The 18,052-nt window shown below is 42.4% G+C and overlaps 1 protein-coding gene across 2 annotated transcripts in view; it reads right to left on the bottom strand.

Annotated features, from left to right (window-relative positions):
* The window catches only part of SCLT1 (sodium channel and clathrin linker 1), a 112,749-nt gene that overhangs the window by 33,150 nt on the left and 61,547 nt on the right, over positions 1–18,052 (bottom strand). For both annotated transcript variants that reach the window (XM_074993312.1, XM_074993310.1), the window contains exons 16-18: positions 11,168–11,242; positions 10,403–10,548; positions 6,193–6,385 (exon numbers count right to left, since the gene is read on the bottom strand). In XM_074993312.1, coding sequence (XP_074849413.1) covers positions 6,193–6,385; positions 10,403–10,548; positions 11,168–11,242 — 414 coding nt within the window. The remainder of the gene's footprint in view (positions 1–6,192; positions 6,386–10,402; positions 10,549–11,167; positions 11,243–18,052) is intronic.

The following is an 18,052-nucleotide window of genomic DNA, read 5'->3' as shown; positions in this document are numbered from 1 at the left end:
TGCATTCATAATGATGCTTTCCACAAACCCTCTATAACTCATGCTTCTCACGTGTTTCAGTCAGAATATTAGATCTTAAATGACACCTGCTGAAAATGCTGATGTACACACAAAATCCTACAGATTGCCAGCTTTAAAACAGACTTTTTTTCAAAAATTGCCTTTTCAAAGGACTCCAAATAAATGATAAGTAGATGGCATGATGTATCATTTCTGCAGAACTGCCCAGAAATATTTTTATTTAAATTTATATACAACATTAAATAAATTTCTCAGTCACTACGTCACAATTCTGTTATGAGAATAGCCTGGGACCGATCAAAGTTTCAAAGTTGTCACAGCGACATTAAATTTTGAAGATTTGTCCACCCGTGATTCTCCTATCTGAATACATAAGATACAAACAGGAATATATTACCTAAAAAAGCATTGTGAACTGATACTCATTTTGCTTTACTACTTCTATTAAGAAGCACCTCATCTATTTTTCTTTGGCACTTAGTAATTCTAGAGTCTTACAGAAAATAGAAAAACCTTACATTTACTCTAACAGTATGAAAGTGATAAAAATCAAGCTTAGACTGAATTTTTTAAAAACCAAACTTCCTTCCATTGGTGCCTCCAAACAAAGCCACTGGCACATACATTATGCATTTAGAATTAACTTATTTTATGCATTAACTTATGCATTAACTCATTTTCTATAGGTGTAAGTTATATATGACATTAAAAGAGGATTTTTTTATTCCAGTAGTGATACTTGATTTGGTCTTACCTTTCTGATATTAGAAGTAACACAAACTTATTATAAAATAAAGATTAATGGGGAAAATTTTTGAGTTTGGTTACTTTATGAGTAACCACTCCTCCTCCCACACCTCACACTTTCACACTCAATGGTGAGAACTATTTCTAAAAAACTAGCAAATATGACTATGTAACCATGAAAACTGGCATGCAAGTATTTTGAATTTTTATGTAATTACTTTAAATTGTTTTGTTGTTGTCAAACTTACTATTTTGATTTTCTGGTGTAGCTTCAAATATTTTATATTCCATTAAAAGTTTTTTCTCCTATAAGTTTTTCTGCTGATAAGTGTATTGATACCAATTTTCACTGAGACTTACAGGCTGCATCTACACCACAAAATAATTTCGAATAACTTCCTGCCCTGCCCTTGGAGGCCCTGGACGACAAGTCTGAGGGCTCGCAGCACCTGGGCAACAGGCGTGACAGGAAGGGACCTTCCTGGACTGAGAGGGAGCTGAAGGACCTCCTCACTCTATGTGGGGGGGGAGGAGGAGGTCCTTCAACAAATTGGCACCTGGCAGCAAAACACAGAAGCTTACAAGAGGCTGGCCAGTGGACTCGCCACCTGAGGCCACCCCAGCAACAACGTCCACATAAAAGTGAAAGAACTGAGGTAGGCTTACTGCAAAGCACGCAACGCTACCAGCTGTTTAGGGGCATAGCCTGCCCACTGTCCCCACTACAGGAAGCTGCACAGGCTTCTGGGGCCACGGGTGGTGGGTGCCCAGGAGCACCTAGTGGACACCACCAGCCCCTGCACCCCCACGGACACCAAGGAGGTGGGCCCCTCCAGCTGCACCGCCCTCTGCGTAAGGACTGGCCCACTGAGACTGAAGGCGATAACGAGGGCTCCAGCTACAGGACCCTTGTCATTGCCCTCCCCTCTAGGACGCCCAGCCACTCATTGTTCAGCCAAGCCTCGCCCAAGCCCCTGGAGGTCACAGCTGGTACTTAGAAGGCGATTGGGATGTCACTAAGCCTGGGGATAGGTCATTCCCCGCTCCCTCCCCGCAACAGCCTATAGCCCATCTGCCCAGGGAAGGAGGTGGGCACTGAACACAGCCCAACCCTCTCCAGGTGAGAACCCCTCAGCACCCAGGATCCCACAGGGCCATTGGATGGCAGGGGAGTGGGGGAGGGGCCAGTGGAGCAGGGGCCCCGGCCCCCCAGGGTTGGGACCCAGCACTCACAGGCCGTCCACCTGCCTCCTTCTGTCTCCACAGTCCTTTGTCAGGCAGTCACCCCAGCCCATTGGAGTGCCCTGCAGCCCTGCGTAGCTGCGGCCGGGACACACGTCGATGGTGCTGGTGGGATGAGGAAGCAGCTGTCAACCAGGGAGTCACACGAGAAATGACCTGTGAGCTCCAGGACTAGCTGGCGATGGAGCAGGAGGTGTGGGTGCAGCTGGGGCCTTAGCTGCCTGCCTTGCCCAACCTCCTGCCCCCTTGCTAGCCTAGCCTGCAGCCACCCCGTGCCCCAAAGATGCCCCTCCAGCAGCCACTCCCCATGCAGCCACCCACTACATGGAGGACCTGTCCCTGGCTGCCCATGTTGAGTTGGGTCGCTGGCTCCTGGCTGGAGCAGGTGCATCTGCTCCAGCCCCAGTGGCCTCCCCTGCACAACTTATGGAAGCTGAGCCCATCGCACCCCCACCACACCCCTACCTCTGTGTGGTCCCGGCTCCATCGCAGCCCCACAGGGGTCCTGGACTCGGGGCAGTAGAGGCAGCCATGGCTGCTGCAGCTCCTAGCCCTCCATGCCACTGGGCAACTGAGCCCTCTCCCATCCCAGCCCCCCTACAAGTTTGGTGCCCTCACTGAACCTTCCGCCTCCAGTCTGTGGAATGGTCCCCCACCCCCGAAACTGTACATAGGTCAACACATTTTGGTTTGTTTTGCAAAATACATTTATTCCCCAACAGTGATGTGTATTGTTCCCACCCACACTACGGGTCCCTGGTGTGCGGTGGGAGAGTGGTGAGGGGAGGAGCGGGAGGGGGTGTGGTTGGTGGGGGAGCATGAGGGATGGGGGAGTGGGGGGGCCTGTGGTGTGGAGTGTGGCTGGGAGAATCAGGGCAGGCCCTGGGCAAAGGCCTGGCACAAGGCCTCCTGGACCATGACCCCATCACTTTGGGCCTGGCAGCATGGGACAGGGGGCGGCTGTTCATACCCAGTCCCTGGGTCCATGGCCCAGCCTTGGATGAAGAGCTCCCATCTGCCCTCCAAGAAGAGTGTGTAGGGCACAGTAGGCGGCAACCATGGCGGGAACGTTTGGGAGGCTGACATCCAGTTGCATGAGGAGACTGCGAAACCTCCCAAACACCCGCTCCACTGTGTCCCTGGTGTGATTGAGGTGGCCGTTGAAGGTGCCCTGGGCTGGGGTGGTGTCCCCGGTATAGGGCCACATGAGCCACAAGTGCAGTGGCTATACACCATCAGCCACGATGCAGGGGGCATCTTGATGTCCCTGAGCAGGAGCTCCCGCACCAGGACATATGTGCTCTCCTCCATCCAGCTTCCCAGCCATGAATTCCAGAACACCTGGGTGTTATGGGCCCTGCCTGGCCACCCCACACACATGTCCAGGAAACGGCTCCTTGTGTTCACCAGGGCCTGGAGTACCACTGGGTGGTACCCTTTCCTGTTAATGTAAGAGCCTCTGCTGTGGTCCAGTGCCCGGATCACTATGTGCATCCTGTCCAGGGTTCCAAAATAATTCGGGAACCCCAGCTCCAAAACCCCAGAGAGGGTGGTGTTCAGATCCCTGGGGGTGATGACGTGTCACAGGAGCACTGTGCTCATGGCTTGGACAACCTGCGTGGGTGGAAGGAAGACACATCCGTGAATGCGAGTGGTTGGTTCCCTCGTCCCCCCTCTTCCCTAGGGGGCCCCCTCCCCCTTGCCCAGTAGCCTGCTCCCCAGGGTGGGTCTGTGGTGTGGGCTAGGCTTACCTCTATCAGCACTGCTCAGACTGTGGCCTTGCCAACTTTGAATTGGTGACTGACGAACCGGTGGCTATTGGCGGTGGCCAGCCTCCACAGTGCAAAAGCCACCCTCTTCTGCACTGGGAGTGCAAGCTGTATCTCCAGGTATTCTGGCACTGGAGAACTGGGCTGAGGCAGTGGCAGAGTTCCTCAAATATCTGCTGGGTCATGCGTAAGTTGTTGCCCCAGTCCTGCAGCACCAGCCGGCCTCACCACTCAGTGCTGGTGGCAAAGGCCCATCAGCACCAGACCAGGGGGCCCAGGGGAGAGGCAAGAGGGCCCTGGCCAGGGCCTGGAGCATGGGGCCCATGTAGGCTACCTGGCTGTGCTACTGGAAGAGCATTGCGAGCAGCGTGGCCAGCAGGCTGCCCTGCTGTGTGCAGCCTGGCAGCCTTGAGAATGTGCAGGGTGGGGGTGTTCGGAGGGGCCCTTTAAGGGATCAGCTGGCTTTAAGCCCAGAAAGGCTTGCTGGCCATGCGATCCCTGCCTGCATCATATCCTGGCCACTTACTTCAAAGTAGGGGCTATTGGTGTGTAGACGCTTTACTGGAAAGCAGGAGGACCCTACTTAGAAGTCAGGGAGGAGTGATTTTTCTGTGTAAACGCTCTATTTCAAAGTTGCACTTCAAAGTTTTGTAATGTAGATGTAGCCATAACGTTGTAACATTTGTCAGTGCATTGTAAAAAAAGAAAATTAAGCACTGTGGTATCTTAACATCATACTTGTGCATAAATAACAACAACCTCAACACAAAGAAATGACAACATTTAGTTTAGCAAAACATTTCCATGCTGCAAACATTTTAAAAATTCAAATCTAGAATGTAATCAACAGTGTGCATAAATCTTCCTCCCCTTTCCGCAAACACCCAAGTGCCGTATATGCAATACAGACCCTTTGATTTATTGTAAACATATGATTGAGATTTTACATCAGGTCAGTATACCTGTAACCACTCAGTTTATGACTTTCATTCTCCTTCCTTAAATGCTCCAACAAACATGAAATACTTTTCTTAATTTACCATGTGACAAAGATTTCTATATACTGTGGAAAACTGGACTCTGGTACTTGAAAAATGTAATGGAAACATATTTTATGTTGATCACATGTCAATTTGCCAAGGAAACAAAATAAATCAAATTGAGCAGTTTTGATTATCTCTGATTTTCAACCTATTAGCCAGTCACACAATACTATTTAGTGACTTTTATGATGTATACAAAAATTAGTTTTATTGCCACCAAATTGACTTTTTCTTAAATGTTTTAAATTATCCAAAGTAAAAAACTTTTTCCCCTGGATCTCTGGAAAATTAAGGGTCATGCTCTGAAGGTTGTCACTTTTAGATTCTGACTAACTTTATTATCACAGCTGGTTAAAGTACCCTCCACTATAACACTCGCTTCATGAGAAATCTCTGTATGTCAACTCTATAATCCCTTAACCTCCTTTCCAAATTGATCAGTTTTTCTCAATCACTGGATTTTATATTTTTGTCACTAGCCATTTTATTAATCTCTGCTCCCTCATAGACTATATCTCCCCTCAAAACTTCAGTTAAGACTGTGGACTCAAGTCCCGGTCTGACAGACTTCCTCAGGTCTTGTCAGTATGGAATATGTCAACGGGGAAATCCAAAAAGGTTCACCAGGAAAGGCTGAAGATCAGAGCTGGTAGCTGTGTTCTCTGAACCATGTTAACCTACATAGCTCCTAATTCTCCAAGCTTGTTCCAACTATGTTCCTGACATTATAGCAAGAGAAGGGCAAAAGGAAAAGTCTGGCATATGAAGTCATGCTTCACAGAAGGCTGTAAAACATAGTATTTAATGTTCATCTTTCGGCTTCAGAAACCTGGGATCAACTCTCTTGCTGTTTAACTCTTGCAGATACAACTACACTGGTGCCCAGTTTGCCAATCAGCAGTGAGTTTGGCTCGAGTTTGAAGACTTGCCTTACATCTAAAAAACCCACCACAATTTGGTCATCTTTGAAGAAGAGAAGATGATAAAGATTACACCAGAGGTATTCTATAACAGAACTAAAACATACTGACTGAGATGTGAGGGAAAGGAGAATGAAAGCCATTTCTATTATGGCTTCTTAATGTACAGGTTTATTAGATCCTTGCTTTCTTGAGCAAACTCACATTAACAAAAAGCAAATCTAGTTTACAGAGTATACATATCAGCTATGATTAAAAAATTGAAGAACATTATACATTTTGTATTTAGTCTGATCACATTATAAATGTCACCAAAGAACACACAGAAGCTTCTGTTGTCATTTCAAACTCTACTTTTTCTATTTCTTCCTAGAAATATTTTCTGTATTTTATTTTCAGTAGAATCCCATTTAGCCAAATAATTACACACTATTTTCATTTTAGTAATACCTTTAATTTAGCTTTTTGTTGTGCTTCCATGGCCAATTTCCTCAAGTCCTCTGCTTCTATACGCAATTGTTCATTTTCCTGTTGAAGTTTTAGTCTTTGTTCACTGATAGAGCCGGAGTTTTCTCTTTCAGAATCCAGAATGCTTTGCAGCTTGTGAATCATTTCCTGGCAACGAGATATCTCCTCCTCAGAGCTGAAAAGGGAAAACAAATTTCACTAGACTATCAAAGCAGGAGTTAAGTCAAGTTCAGTCTCCATTTTTTTGACCTTCCCTATTCTTTGTCTGCGCCTTTTAACTGAAGCCTTTAATTGCATTTTGAAGGCCAAATATTTATTTTTAAAACTCATGCTTTTGGTTGTCCACACCAATGCATTTGTGGAGGGGTGAACATGTGAATTCTTTTCAACGCTTAAACAATTTGTTTTTTGCAATTAGCTCTTATTTCACTGGTTGTGTGATGGCCATATCTAAGAGGAACAAAGAGTCAAAAATATTTAATTTAAATTTTAAATTTCCCTTTTGTCTGCCTCAGAGAGGCTAAGGATTAAATGACCATTAGAAATTAACCATGTCCACTCCTTACATGCAAACCATCACATGTTAAATTAAATCTATTACCTTAAAAGGATGGTTACATTTGAGACATAGTAGAGTGGACCTTCACAAGGTAACAAGACAGCCAGAGTTGAGGCCAAAGTTCAGGAAACTGTAAGCTCGAGGAAGAGCTTGTGTTTGTGGAGTGCCAAACATAAGTTCCTAGTCTGTAACTGGGGTTCCTAGCCACTATAAAGGACAAATAATAAGCAATATATAAATAAATGACTGCTCTCCAACTTGCCAAAAAATCCATCTTTACTCAAACAAAACTATTCATTGACTTGATATGAATTTGCTGAATGAATGATTTTAAGGGGACTTAGCTGCCACTCATTTTCAGTGGTGGTGGTGTACCCTTATACTTCATACCTCTGTGGTGTCAGCACTTACCTGGGATGTGGGAAATCTGCTGGACTTCAAGTTCCCACTCTGCCTGATCTGAAGTAAGGATTTAAAACTGGGCCTCCCACATCCAAGATGTGTGCCCCAAACACTTGGCTATACAGTCTCTCTCTGAATTATTTATAAAAAGTGTAACAGCTTCTCAGAAGGAGGAAGATCAACCCAGAACACCCTACTGCCTAGCTGTTAAGGCACTGACCTACAAAATGGGAGACTTATGTTCAAATTCCAACTCCCTATCAGGCACAGCAGGAAACTGAACATGGGTCTCCCACATCCTGGATCCATCCCACCAAGATGCTGGATGTGGTCCATGGACCACCCCAGGGGGACCCTCAGGCACATAGCAAAAAGCTGCTTAAAGCAACAGCGCCCCCACTAATTTTATAACTGCTAAACATTAAATGATAATGCTTACACTGCATAATTTTGAACTTCTGACAAAATGTAAATTAACAAAAAATAGAAAAATGCTTAAAAGACAAAGTCAGTTAATGTTAAACATAAAAATAAAAATCAAGTTTTACCAGCCCCTAGCGATAAGAGGAATGCCTATGCCATGACTCCTGGGCCTTTGTGAATAGCACCTCCAAATTATCTTTCCTTTTTTAATTAAAAAAAAAAAGTACTTGAAACTAAAAAAAAAATTGCCTTTTTTGTTATTCTCAGAAAAACCCGATGATTTCATATCAGCCACTTGGTGCTAGGCCCTTGAGTTGTACTCAGGGTTTGAGTGAGAGTGACAGAGTGATGAACATCGACACCACGAGGACTGTAATGAGGAGGACAAGCACCAGTGAGAAAGCGACCAACCATATCATTCTCTCAACAGTCCCAGGAGAAGGGCTGAAGTCTCCAGGATTCAGAAGGCTCCCCTTTGTGCCCATTCTGGGTAGGGGGAAGAGTACATGTACCTCAAAAGGTCTGCGCCATGGTGGCAGCAGCCATCACAATGGATCTTGTTTTCAGTGCCCCGAGTCCAAGGATTGAAGACATGCCCAGGATCCTTGTCTCCCCAAGTCTAAGATTTGACAGCTTTGCATAGAGGAGAGCTGGCAGACTGGAGGCTTAGGCAAGGGAGTAGGACCACTGAGGAGGTGCCCTTGGGTTTGTCCTGGGACAGAGACAACATGTATGCCAACATATCCAGTGCTGCCCACAGGACCTCTGGGGTCAATGGCACCTCCAGGTGCTGGAGGCCATTGTCATTTCCTGGTGCAGAGAAGAGAGGGCAGGCAGTGCTGGGCCACTCCACTTGAATTCGACCTGACTCCCTGATGGAGGTGATGAGCTGCCTAACAGAGGTCTTGACTCCCCTACAGGCATCTCCTTTCCTTTTTGGGACTCAAGAGATCATACATTCATCAATGTCTATTCTTTCTTAACAGGAGCTTACAAAGGGCACCAGTGTTGGTTGGAGGATGGCACTGCTGGGGCACTCTGCACTGAGGGCATTCAAAGCCAAGGTTCACCTTTTTTCTAGTGTCAATGTTGATTCTATCAGAAGAGCTAGCAAATGACTTTTTTATTCAGGGCTTACACAATTTGCTAATTTGGTATTCTTTCCCTTGCTGGATGAAATGAATCTTTCCCTCACAGGTTTTTTTGCTAGAGACATAGAGGTCTCTCAAGGACAGCCCCACTGAAGCACTGTGCATGGAAGCTGCAGTAGTTGGTGTGAAGTTGGACTCCATTAATAGTACTCTCATATGAATATTGCACTTCTCCTTCATCCTAGGTTTAAAGGACTAGCTGAGACAACACTTGTCATGTATATGCCCCTCAGCTAAGCATCTTACGCAGATGGTATGTGGATCACTAATGGGCACTGGCCATTTGTAACAATCACAGAGCTGAAAGCCTGCCTCATCCCACAGCTGAGTCCCACTTTGGATAAGAACTTCAAAAACTACTACCAAGGATAACTACTTCAACACCAACCACCTACAACTATACTACTAGTTCTTTCAAGTTCGCATGAACAGAGAACAAAATAATACTAGCTGAAGCAGGAAAACATTCCAGAACTGTCTCTGATGGCAAGAAGGAACTGAGGGTTGGGAAAGCCAGCGGCACCTTATAGCACAGCATATTCACACGGCTCCCATACAGAAACTTCTGAGGGAAAAACTTCCAGCACTGATGCATGTTGATGAGCACACACACATAACATGCAATTGACACGAGCAAGCACTGAAAGGAGAACACATCCTAAAGTGCTATATAAACACAGAAGTTATAATACACACCAATTAGAAATCAGCTGTGTGTTGATTTTTAAAAAGGTATTATTCTGAATATTTTGAAAAACATGGTTTTCCAAACATAACACAAAATTAAAACAGGTTTATTAGCCACAAAATTTTTTAAATTATTTTTCCTTTACCACATAACTGTATTCAGCTCTCATCTTGTCAAAAAAATATGTTTAGCTCTAAAATACGTCAGCCTCATTTTATATCATAATGGCTACGTCTACACTATCCCAAAACTTCAAAATGGCAATGCAAATGACGATTTCAAAGTTTACTAATGAAGCACTGAAATACATATTCAGCAGCTTATTAGCATGCCGGTGGCCGCAGCACTTTGAAATTGCTGCGGCTTGCCGCCAGGCAGATCATCCAGATGGGGGTCCTTTTTGAAAGTACCTCACCAAATTTGAAATCCCCTTATTCCTATCAGCAGATTTCAAAGGGGATTTCGAAGTTGGTGGGGTCTTTTCAAAAAGGACCCCCATCTGGATGAGCCGTGCAGCGGCAAGCTGTGGCAATTTCAAAGTGCCACAACCGCCAGCATTCTAATGAGGCGCTGAATATGTATTTCAGCACTTCATTAGTAAACTCTGAAATGGCTATTTGCATGGCCATTTTGAAGTTTTTGGGATAGTGTAGACGTTGCCATTATGATATGAAATGAGGCTGACATATTTTAGAACTAAACATTTTTTGACAAGATGAGAGCTGAATATAGTTATTTGGTAAAGGAAAAATATTAAAAAAATTTTTGTGGCTAATAAACCTGTTTTAATTTTGTGTTATGTTTGGATAGTGTAGACATGGCCAATGCTGCATACCTTAATAAAGAAGCATTATGACAATAGAACAGTCCTACTTCTTGATAAGAACATATGACAAAATACAAATACTAGACATTAGACTTGTTACATCAGATGGAAATATTAATTAGTAGGACATATCGCCTACTTACTTCATTTCCAGTTGTTTAATTTTGTTTTTTGCTGCTTGCAGACACAGCTGAAGATCATCTTTTGTACGTTCTGCAATCAGACACCTTTGGTGAAGTTCCTCCAGTTTTCTGTAATCAAATTCACTTTCTCTACATTCACGGTAAATCTGAAGGACAGACTTATATGTAAATCTTATTTTATCACGTAGATTTCTGCCTATATTAAGTTATCTGTTCCTTTGTCCAGTCTAATTTTCATTAACTGAAGGAATGGGACTTCCATTGTTACTACTGATGTAAGTCTTACAGACGTTGCAGTTAATTTTCCTGATATTCAGTCTAACTCCTCTTTTGTCTATATTTCCATCATTGCATATACTTATAATCTTTGGACTATTTTAAACAGTTCTTATTCCTACTTGTTTTGTGTATCTTTAAAATAGTTATAAGCATTTATTATCACAATTAGACACATATCCTTAATGTAGATAATATGAATATATGTTGAAAAGCCAGTTAGGAGTTTAGAAACATTCTTTAATGGCCATCTTTTGTAGTTCACCTACTATAAACACCAAAATTTAACAGAAATGTAAAATGTATATTTCAATATTCTTCAATGGAAATATAAGTTAAACAAAATGCAAGCAAATGTTAAACTAAGCCTATGGCATATTCTTTCACCTCATTTTACTCAATGATATTCGAGAAATAGAGAAATGAAAACAAGACAATGGTATACAAGATACAAAAGCTGAAGGTAAAACTGAGTATCTGCTTTCTTACTTTCTCAAGTTCTTCTTCCACTGCTCGCTTCTCTCTAATGGCCCGTTCAATTTGACTCTGCTTGTCCCCACACTCCTGTAAAAAGTAAAACCATTTTCTAAGGGTACTAAATACATCAAACCAAAAGAATAACAAAAATGCTAACAGTAAATTAAGGCTGTTAAGGGAAAATACTCCAAAATCATGAAATACTAAAATCAACCTATGTCTCCTGAAAACTTAATTCTCTTTATTGTTGCATATACATTATGATATATACCTAGCACATACCTTCTTTTTCCTGTAGAGCCACCCTCTCATTCAATAAACAGGTTAGTTGGGAGCACTGAAAGTATTTGGTACTTTTTTAAACCCTCATTAGTCAACATCCATTTTGTGCAAATCTTTCCTCAGTTACACTGGTACAAAAATCTCATTTATCTGGTACTATCATGATAACTACAAACAGAATTTGTTTCCCCCATGCCCCTAAAATATACGTGTGTGTGTGTGTGTATGTATGTATGTATGTACATATCGCTCCATAGATATCAGAGAGAGAGTCGTGTTAGTCTGTATCTTCGAGAACAAGAAGTCCTGTGGCACCTTATAGACTAACATATATTTTGGAGCATAAGCTTTCATGGGCAAAGATCCACTTCATCAGATGCATCTGATGAAGAGGGTCTTTGCCCACGAAAGCTTATGCTCTAAAACATCTGTTAGTCTATAAGGTGCCACAGGACTTCTTGTTATCGTTCCATAGAAATCATCTCATTCATAATTTATTTAGTACTAGCTAATCTCTGTCCTGAATGAGGGAGGAATACTTAGGAAAAATAGTATGTAATCATATCATTAAAGATTACACTAGCATATGCATGTATTGTAGACTGGTATTGAGCTGGGATGCAAAATTGCTGAAGTTAGTAATAGAAGCTCTTTACCCTGATGGAAAGTTAAATCAGATTTAACAGAAGACCTGCTCAGACACTAGTAGATACATTAAAACTTAAAATACAAACATACATACATGCTACAAGAAATTGACAGAAATCAGAACAATTCTCAATATTATACTGAAACTCCTTAGAACAGTAGAAAACAAAGATAGAAGAATACAGTTGTGCAAAATAACCTGGTGAACCCGAGGTGACTGGCCACGCTCGGACATGTTAGGGTGAATTGCATGGGCACTTGAACAACGCGGTGAGGTACGTGGGATGGAGGCAGGGTCCAGAGACCCTTTTAAAATACTATAAGGAAATATGCCTCAGCACAAAATGGCTAAAACACTAACCCCAGGACAAGAACCAAGGAACCGAGTAAATTGGGCAAGTCTAAACCAGTTAGCACCAGGATTTGCTGGATTGCATACAGCCTGCACTAACAGCAGTACGTAACTTCAGCTGCATCCACATGCTCTCGGCCTAAATTGAAAAACAGGAAAGACCATGGCCTCTGACCCATCAGCCCAGAGGAGCCAGCTGTGTATCTTAAAAAGGAAAAGAGTATGAGATGTATAGTTGTGTAAAATGGGGAGAGGGGATGAGAGGGGCTGCAGGCGAAGAGAAGCAGAAGCAATCACACTGTGATGTGTCAGGCCTTGGATGGAGCCAGCAAACGGCAGGATTATAAAGGGGACACTACAACGTAAGGAGGAGGAGGAACTCCCGAATGCCGGAGAGACTGGCCGCTGTCTGCAACAAGGCCTGATTACCCTTCGCCGCTCCTCCCGCCTTGCTCATGAGTTAGATAGAGTAGGGCGCAAATAACTAACGGTACCACGAAAATCTGTATTAGTAGTATAGCTAGCTGAACTAACATGATGCAATGCTGCATCTTATTCCTGTATCTGCTTAACTATGTAAGCATATGCTCTCAGTAACTCTATTTGTATTCTGTCTGTTTGTATCCTGTCCTGTGGCAAGTTTGTCTGAATGCTGATGTGTTTATGTTTTAGTTTCATGAGCCTGTAAGGGTCACTTGTAAGGCTGAGGCAAAAACGCCCCAGAACCCCCGAAAGGGCTTTGACCCAATGACCGGGAAGTTCTGAAAGCAAGCTGCCTCAGCTGGGAAGTGTGATCCGCTGAACCTCCATGTTCTCCAGGACAGAGTGTCACTTGTGTCTGTATGTCACACCCTCCTATTAACCCTTAAGTAGTCCCATCCCCTGAAACGCAAAACTCACACTTCTTGGGATAGATAACAACTCTTAGAAATTGGGATAGATAACAACCAATAAATTCCACCAACCCGTAGGCTGTTTTAGATAACTACTGGGAGTTAGAAAAACCCCAGGGGGTGTTTCTCTTTCTGTTGGGTGTAATCTTATTCCTCCTGTTAGTAGTGTGGTGTAAGCCACGGCTATAACTCTACCAGTTTTGTAATAGCAAAAATCAGTCTCAGTGGTGTGGGTCATCACCAAGAAGCAGCCTCCTTTTTTCCCAGTTCAACACTTCACTTGCCTCCACCCTTATTTAGGACTTAGAGCACAGCTTATTTGCTCCTCAACAGTCAGTGGAGTACCTCAGACATCACGATCCAGTTTACACCATTTAGTGGAACCTGATGTGCCCAACAACAGATTGGATATACACATCTTTTCTACACCTTTTCCTAGCTGATCTTAGATTTTACTTGACCATGTTTCTGCCCCTGTTCACATGTGACATTCTGGCTAACCATATGGATAAATTGGAGAGATGGTCTAAGGTAAACAGGATGAAGTTTAATAAGGACAAATGCAAAGTGCTCCACTTGGGAAGGAACAATCAGTTTCACACATACAGAATGGGGAGAGACTGTCTAGGAACGACTACAGCAGAAAGGGATCTAGGGATTATAGTGGACCACAAGCTAAATATGAGTCAACAGTGTGATGCTGTTGCAAAAAAAGCAAACATGATTCTGGGATGCATTAACAGGTGTGTTGTGAACAAGACACAAGTAGTCATTCTTCCGCTCTACTCTGCGCTGGTTAGGCCTCAGCTGGAGTATTGTGTCCAGTTCTGGGCACCGCAATTCAAAAAAAGATGTGGAGAAACTAGAGAGGGTCCAGAAAAGAGCAACAAGAATGATTAAAGGTCTAGAGAATATGACCTATGAAAAAAGGTTGAAAGAATTGGGCTTGTTTAGTTTGGAAAAGAGAAGATTAAGGGGAGACATGATAGCAGTTTTCAGGTATCTAAAAGGGAGCCATAAGGAGGAAGGAGAAAACTTGTTCTTCTTGGCCTCTGAGGATAGAACAAGAGGCAATGGGCTTAAACTGCAGCAAGGGAGGTTTAGGCTGGACATTAGGAAAAAGTTCCTAACTGTCAGGGCGGTCAGACAGTGGAATAAATTGCCAAGGGAGGTTGTGGAATCTCCATTGCTGGAGATATTTAAGAACAGGTTAGATAGACATCTATCAGGAATAGTTTAGATAGTACTTGGTCCTGCCATTGGGGCAGGGGGCTGGACTCGATGGCCTCTCGAGGTCCCTTCCAGTCCTAGTATTCTATGATTCCATGAGGTACTCTAACTATAATTTATCTTCTGAGAATATTTAATTTGCTCCCTTAATTTCTTAGTAGTTTCCATAGATCAGTGATATGTTTACCTTACTGCAGAAAGTACCTAATATCTATTGTTTAAACAGAAAATATACTCGTTTTGTAGTTTACTTAAGCCAAACATATATTGATAGATTTTATAATCTCAGGGTAAGCAGGTAGGCTAACTATTTTAAAACCAAGCCTTAATATCGACAGAAAGCTTATATTTATTCTTTAGTATCTTCTACTTGCCTGTTAAATTACATATTTGTCATAAATATACCCCTTAACATATAATTTACAAACTAATCCATAACTGCCTGGTACTAGGCTTCAAGCATATTGCGAAGCTTATTTTATCACCAATACATTTTATGTTCTCTTACTCACATAACATTTCTTAAGCCTCTTAACATTCTCTTCCCATAAGGACAATAACAGAAAAATCTTCTCAACAGTCTCAGAGAGGTAGCTGTGTTCATCTGTATCTTCACAAAACAAAACAAAACAAAACAAAAAAAAAACCAAACAAACAAAAACAAAAACAAAAACTCCCCCCCCCGACATGTAACACTTTAAAGACTCACATAATAATTTGTTAGGTGATGAGCTTTTGTGGGATAGACCCACTTCTTCAGATCTGGAAACTGTGATATCCAGATCTGAAGGAGAGAGTCTGTCCCACAAAAGATTATCACCTAATAAACGATTTTGTTAGTCTTTAAAGTGCTACATGACGGCCTTTTTCTTTTGAACAAAGGTGACAAATATCAGGGGGGAGGGTCAAAAGTAAAAACACACACACACACACAGTTAATATATCATAAGGAATTTTAACTTTGGCATTAACTGGTTTCAGTGGAATCTTTTTTAACTTTAATTTTTTTTTAAAAATGGCACTTCCTCGGACACTTAAATTAAGAAAAAAAAATCCCAAAGATATTTCACCAGGTGGAACTATTTATTAGAATGTCATGTTTTGGGTAAAATTTTTTTTAATGAAGATATGCTTGTGGAGTACAATCTGAATGTATAAACTTCTCACTGGTGGAAACAGGTGTGCTTGCAGTGCTCTTTTACACTTTCTACATATTTTTGTGTACTGAATGAAGTAGTCCTTACAAAAGTCAGTAAATTTCCACACACCCACAAAAAGGTTATTATCTGATCAAGTGACTACCTGTGTGCAATATTTCAAGTGACTAACCAAAATCAGGCACTAAAAGGTTGCACCTGACTTTTATAATGGCAAAAAAGTATGTCTGTTTTTCTGTTTGGAATTTGAAAATGGCCAAAACAAAAAGAAAAAAAAACTGCAAAACTATTAATATTCAGGAAGAGCTCAAACTCTGTGAAGTTTCAGTCCAAAGATGAAGGGTTACGCAATTGAAAAAGGCCACTTACAATGTAAACATATATGCAATATTTACTCTACCTATTCACTGTAACTGTCAGTATGTCCTTCAGCTAAAATACACAATATGTTCAAAAAGCTGTATGATTATTACCATTACTGTAGCACAGGTAGTTACTAAACTGCACTTTTTTTTTTAAACTTAGTTTCAACATGCCTTTCCTCAAAATGAGAGCGTTTTTGCTGAAAGGAGACAAAAATTGAAAGAAAAAGTGTTATCTGATAACTGAAGCCATCATTAACCCTGTTCATGTTCCTAGGCAATATACTTTAAGAAATGCAGCTTTTTATTTGCCATACGTTCTAACAGATGAGATAGTGGAACAACAAGAAGTCTTGTGGCACCTTATAGACTAACAGATATTTTGGAGCATAAGCTTTCGCGGGCAAAGACCCGCTTCTTCAGATGCATGAGTGTGTGGGGGGGTGGTTTCAGAGGGGTATTTAAAGAGTGGGGTCCCAGTAAAAGGGAGGGCCAGAGCTGACAAGGTCTATTCAGCAAGGCGGAAATGGCCCGGTATCAACAGTACTTATCAAAAGAGGAAAAAACAAGTCAGATCAGACAGGGGGATGTGAGCCACCGTCAGTGTCTAATGGGGAGATATTAATGCCCAGGACAGAGAAACTGGTTTTGTAAACTGCGAGCCACTCCCAGTCTCTGTTTAATCCTTGGTTAATGGAGTTAAATTTGCAAATGAATTGCAGCTCAGAGATTTCTCTCTCCATTTGATTTTTGAAACTTTGTTTCAGAACTGTGACCCTTAAATCTGCCACTCAGAGTTAGAAAACACAGTAGTACACAGTTAATTTTCAGAGCAATTCATGCTTTGAACGAAATAGGGTCAAAGCATATTGACTAAATAAAATTGCACATCATTACTCAACACTCAGAATAACTTAAAAGATCTTGCCATTTGTCTCAAAGTCTGGAAAAAATGAAAGACTGTGGAAATATATTTCTCATGGGTTAATGTCTGAAAGCTGCACACATCATTCTAGGTGTCTAATCTTTTCCTACATAGTATCATAGATGTAGGTGTTTCCTGTACACACAGTCTCGCCTCCACTGTGGATGTCTCCTTTATGTTACCCCACGTCAAAAAGGAGATACAACAGTTCTCCCAGAAGAAATGTTCAGGACAGCGGTGAGGAAAGGTTGACACAGGAGTCCCACATGGCTTTCCTGTTCTGTTCCGCACGGAGAAGCAAATGTGGCATAAAGATAATTATGCCTCTCCTCACTTGAGTTGTGCCCCTCTGTGTTGCACTTCCTGAGAGGTACGGTAGAGAATCTGACCTATTATTCATTTAACCTGGCAAGAAATGGAAATGCTATCGCTCCTAGGACTTGTCTACACTTGCCCCCAACTCCGCCATGTTAATCAGGGTGATGGGAGATTACTAACGAAGTGCTGTGGTGAATACACAGCATTTCATTAGGCTAATTCTCTCCCGCGGCAACTTCGAAGCTTCCAACTTCCAAGTGCCAGCATGCATGTAGCTGCGGGCACTTCAAAGTCCCATTACTCCTCAAAATATTACCCATGCACCGAGATCACAGCATGTAACTACAAATGAAGCATATATCCTGTTATCAAACAGAGGGAGTTGAATTATTTAACAAATTTATGATATGTGTTCCCTTGCGGTCTGAATTTTTAATATTCTGTTTATCTGCATTGCATAATTTTGAGGAGTAAAGGGACTTCAAAGTAGTGCGGACAACCTGAAGTGCCCACGGCTACACGCAAGCCAGCACTTCGAAATCTGAAGCTTCGAAGTTGCCGCAGGGGAGAATTAGCCTAATGAAGTGCTGCATATTCACCACAGCACTTCATTAGTAATCTCCCGTCGCCCTGATTAACATGCCCCCTTTGAAGTTGGGGGCAAGTGTAGACCCAGCCCTAGTGTTTTCTTTTTTCACTTGTACTGCTCTGAACTTTTTGTCCCAATACG

This window comes from Carettochelys insculpta, chromosome 4, assembly GCF_033958435.1.
Source record: "Carettochelys insculpta isolate YL-2023 chromosome 4, ASM3395843v1, whole genome shotgun sequence".
NCBI lineage: Eukaryota > Metazoa > Chordata > Testudines > Carettochelyidae > Carettochelys > Carettochelys insculpta.
Note: the sequence above shows the minus strand (reverse complement) of the source record. Positions and strands in the feature narration are given on the sequence as shown.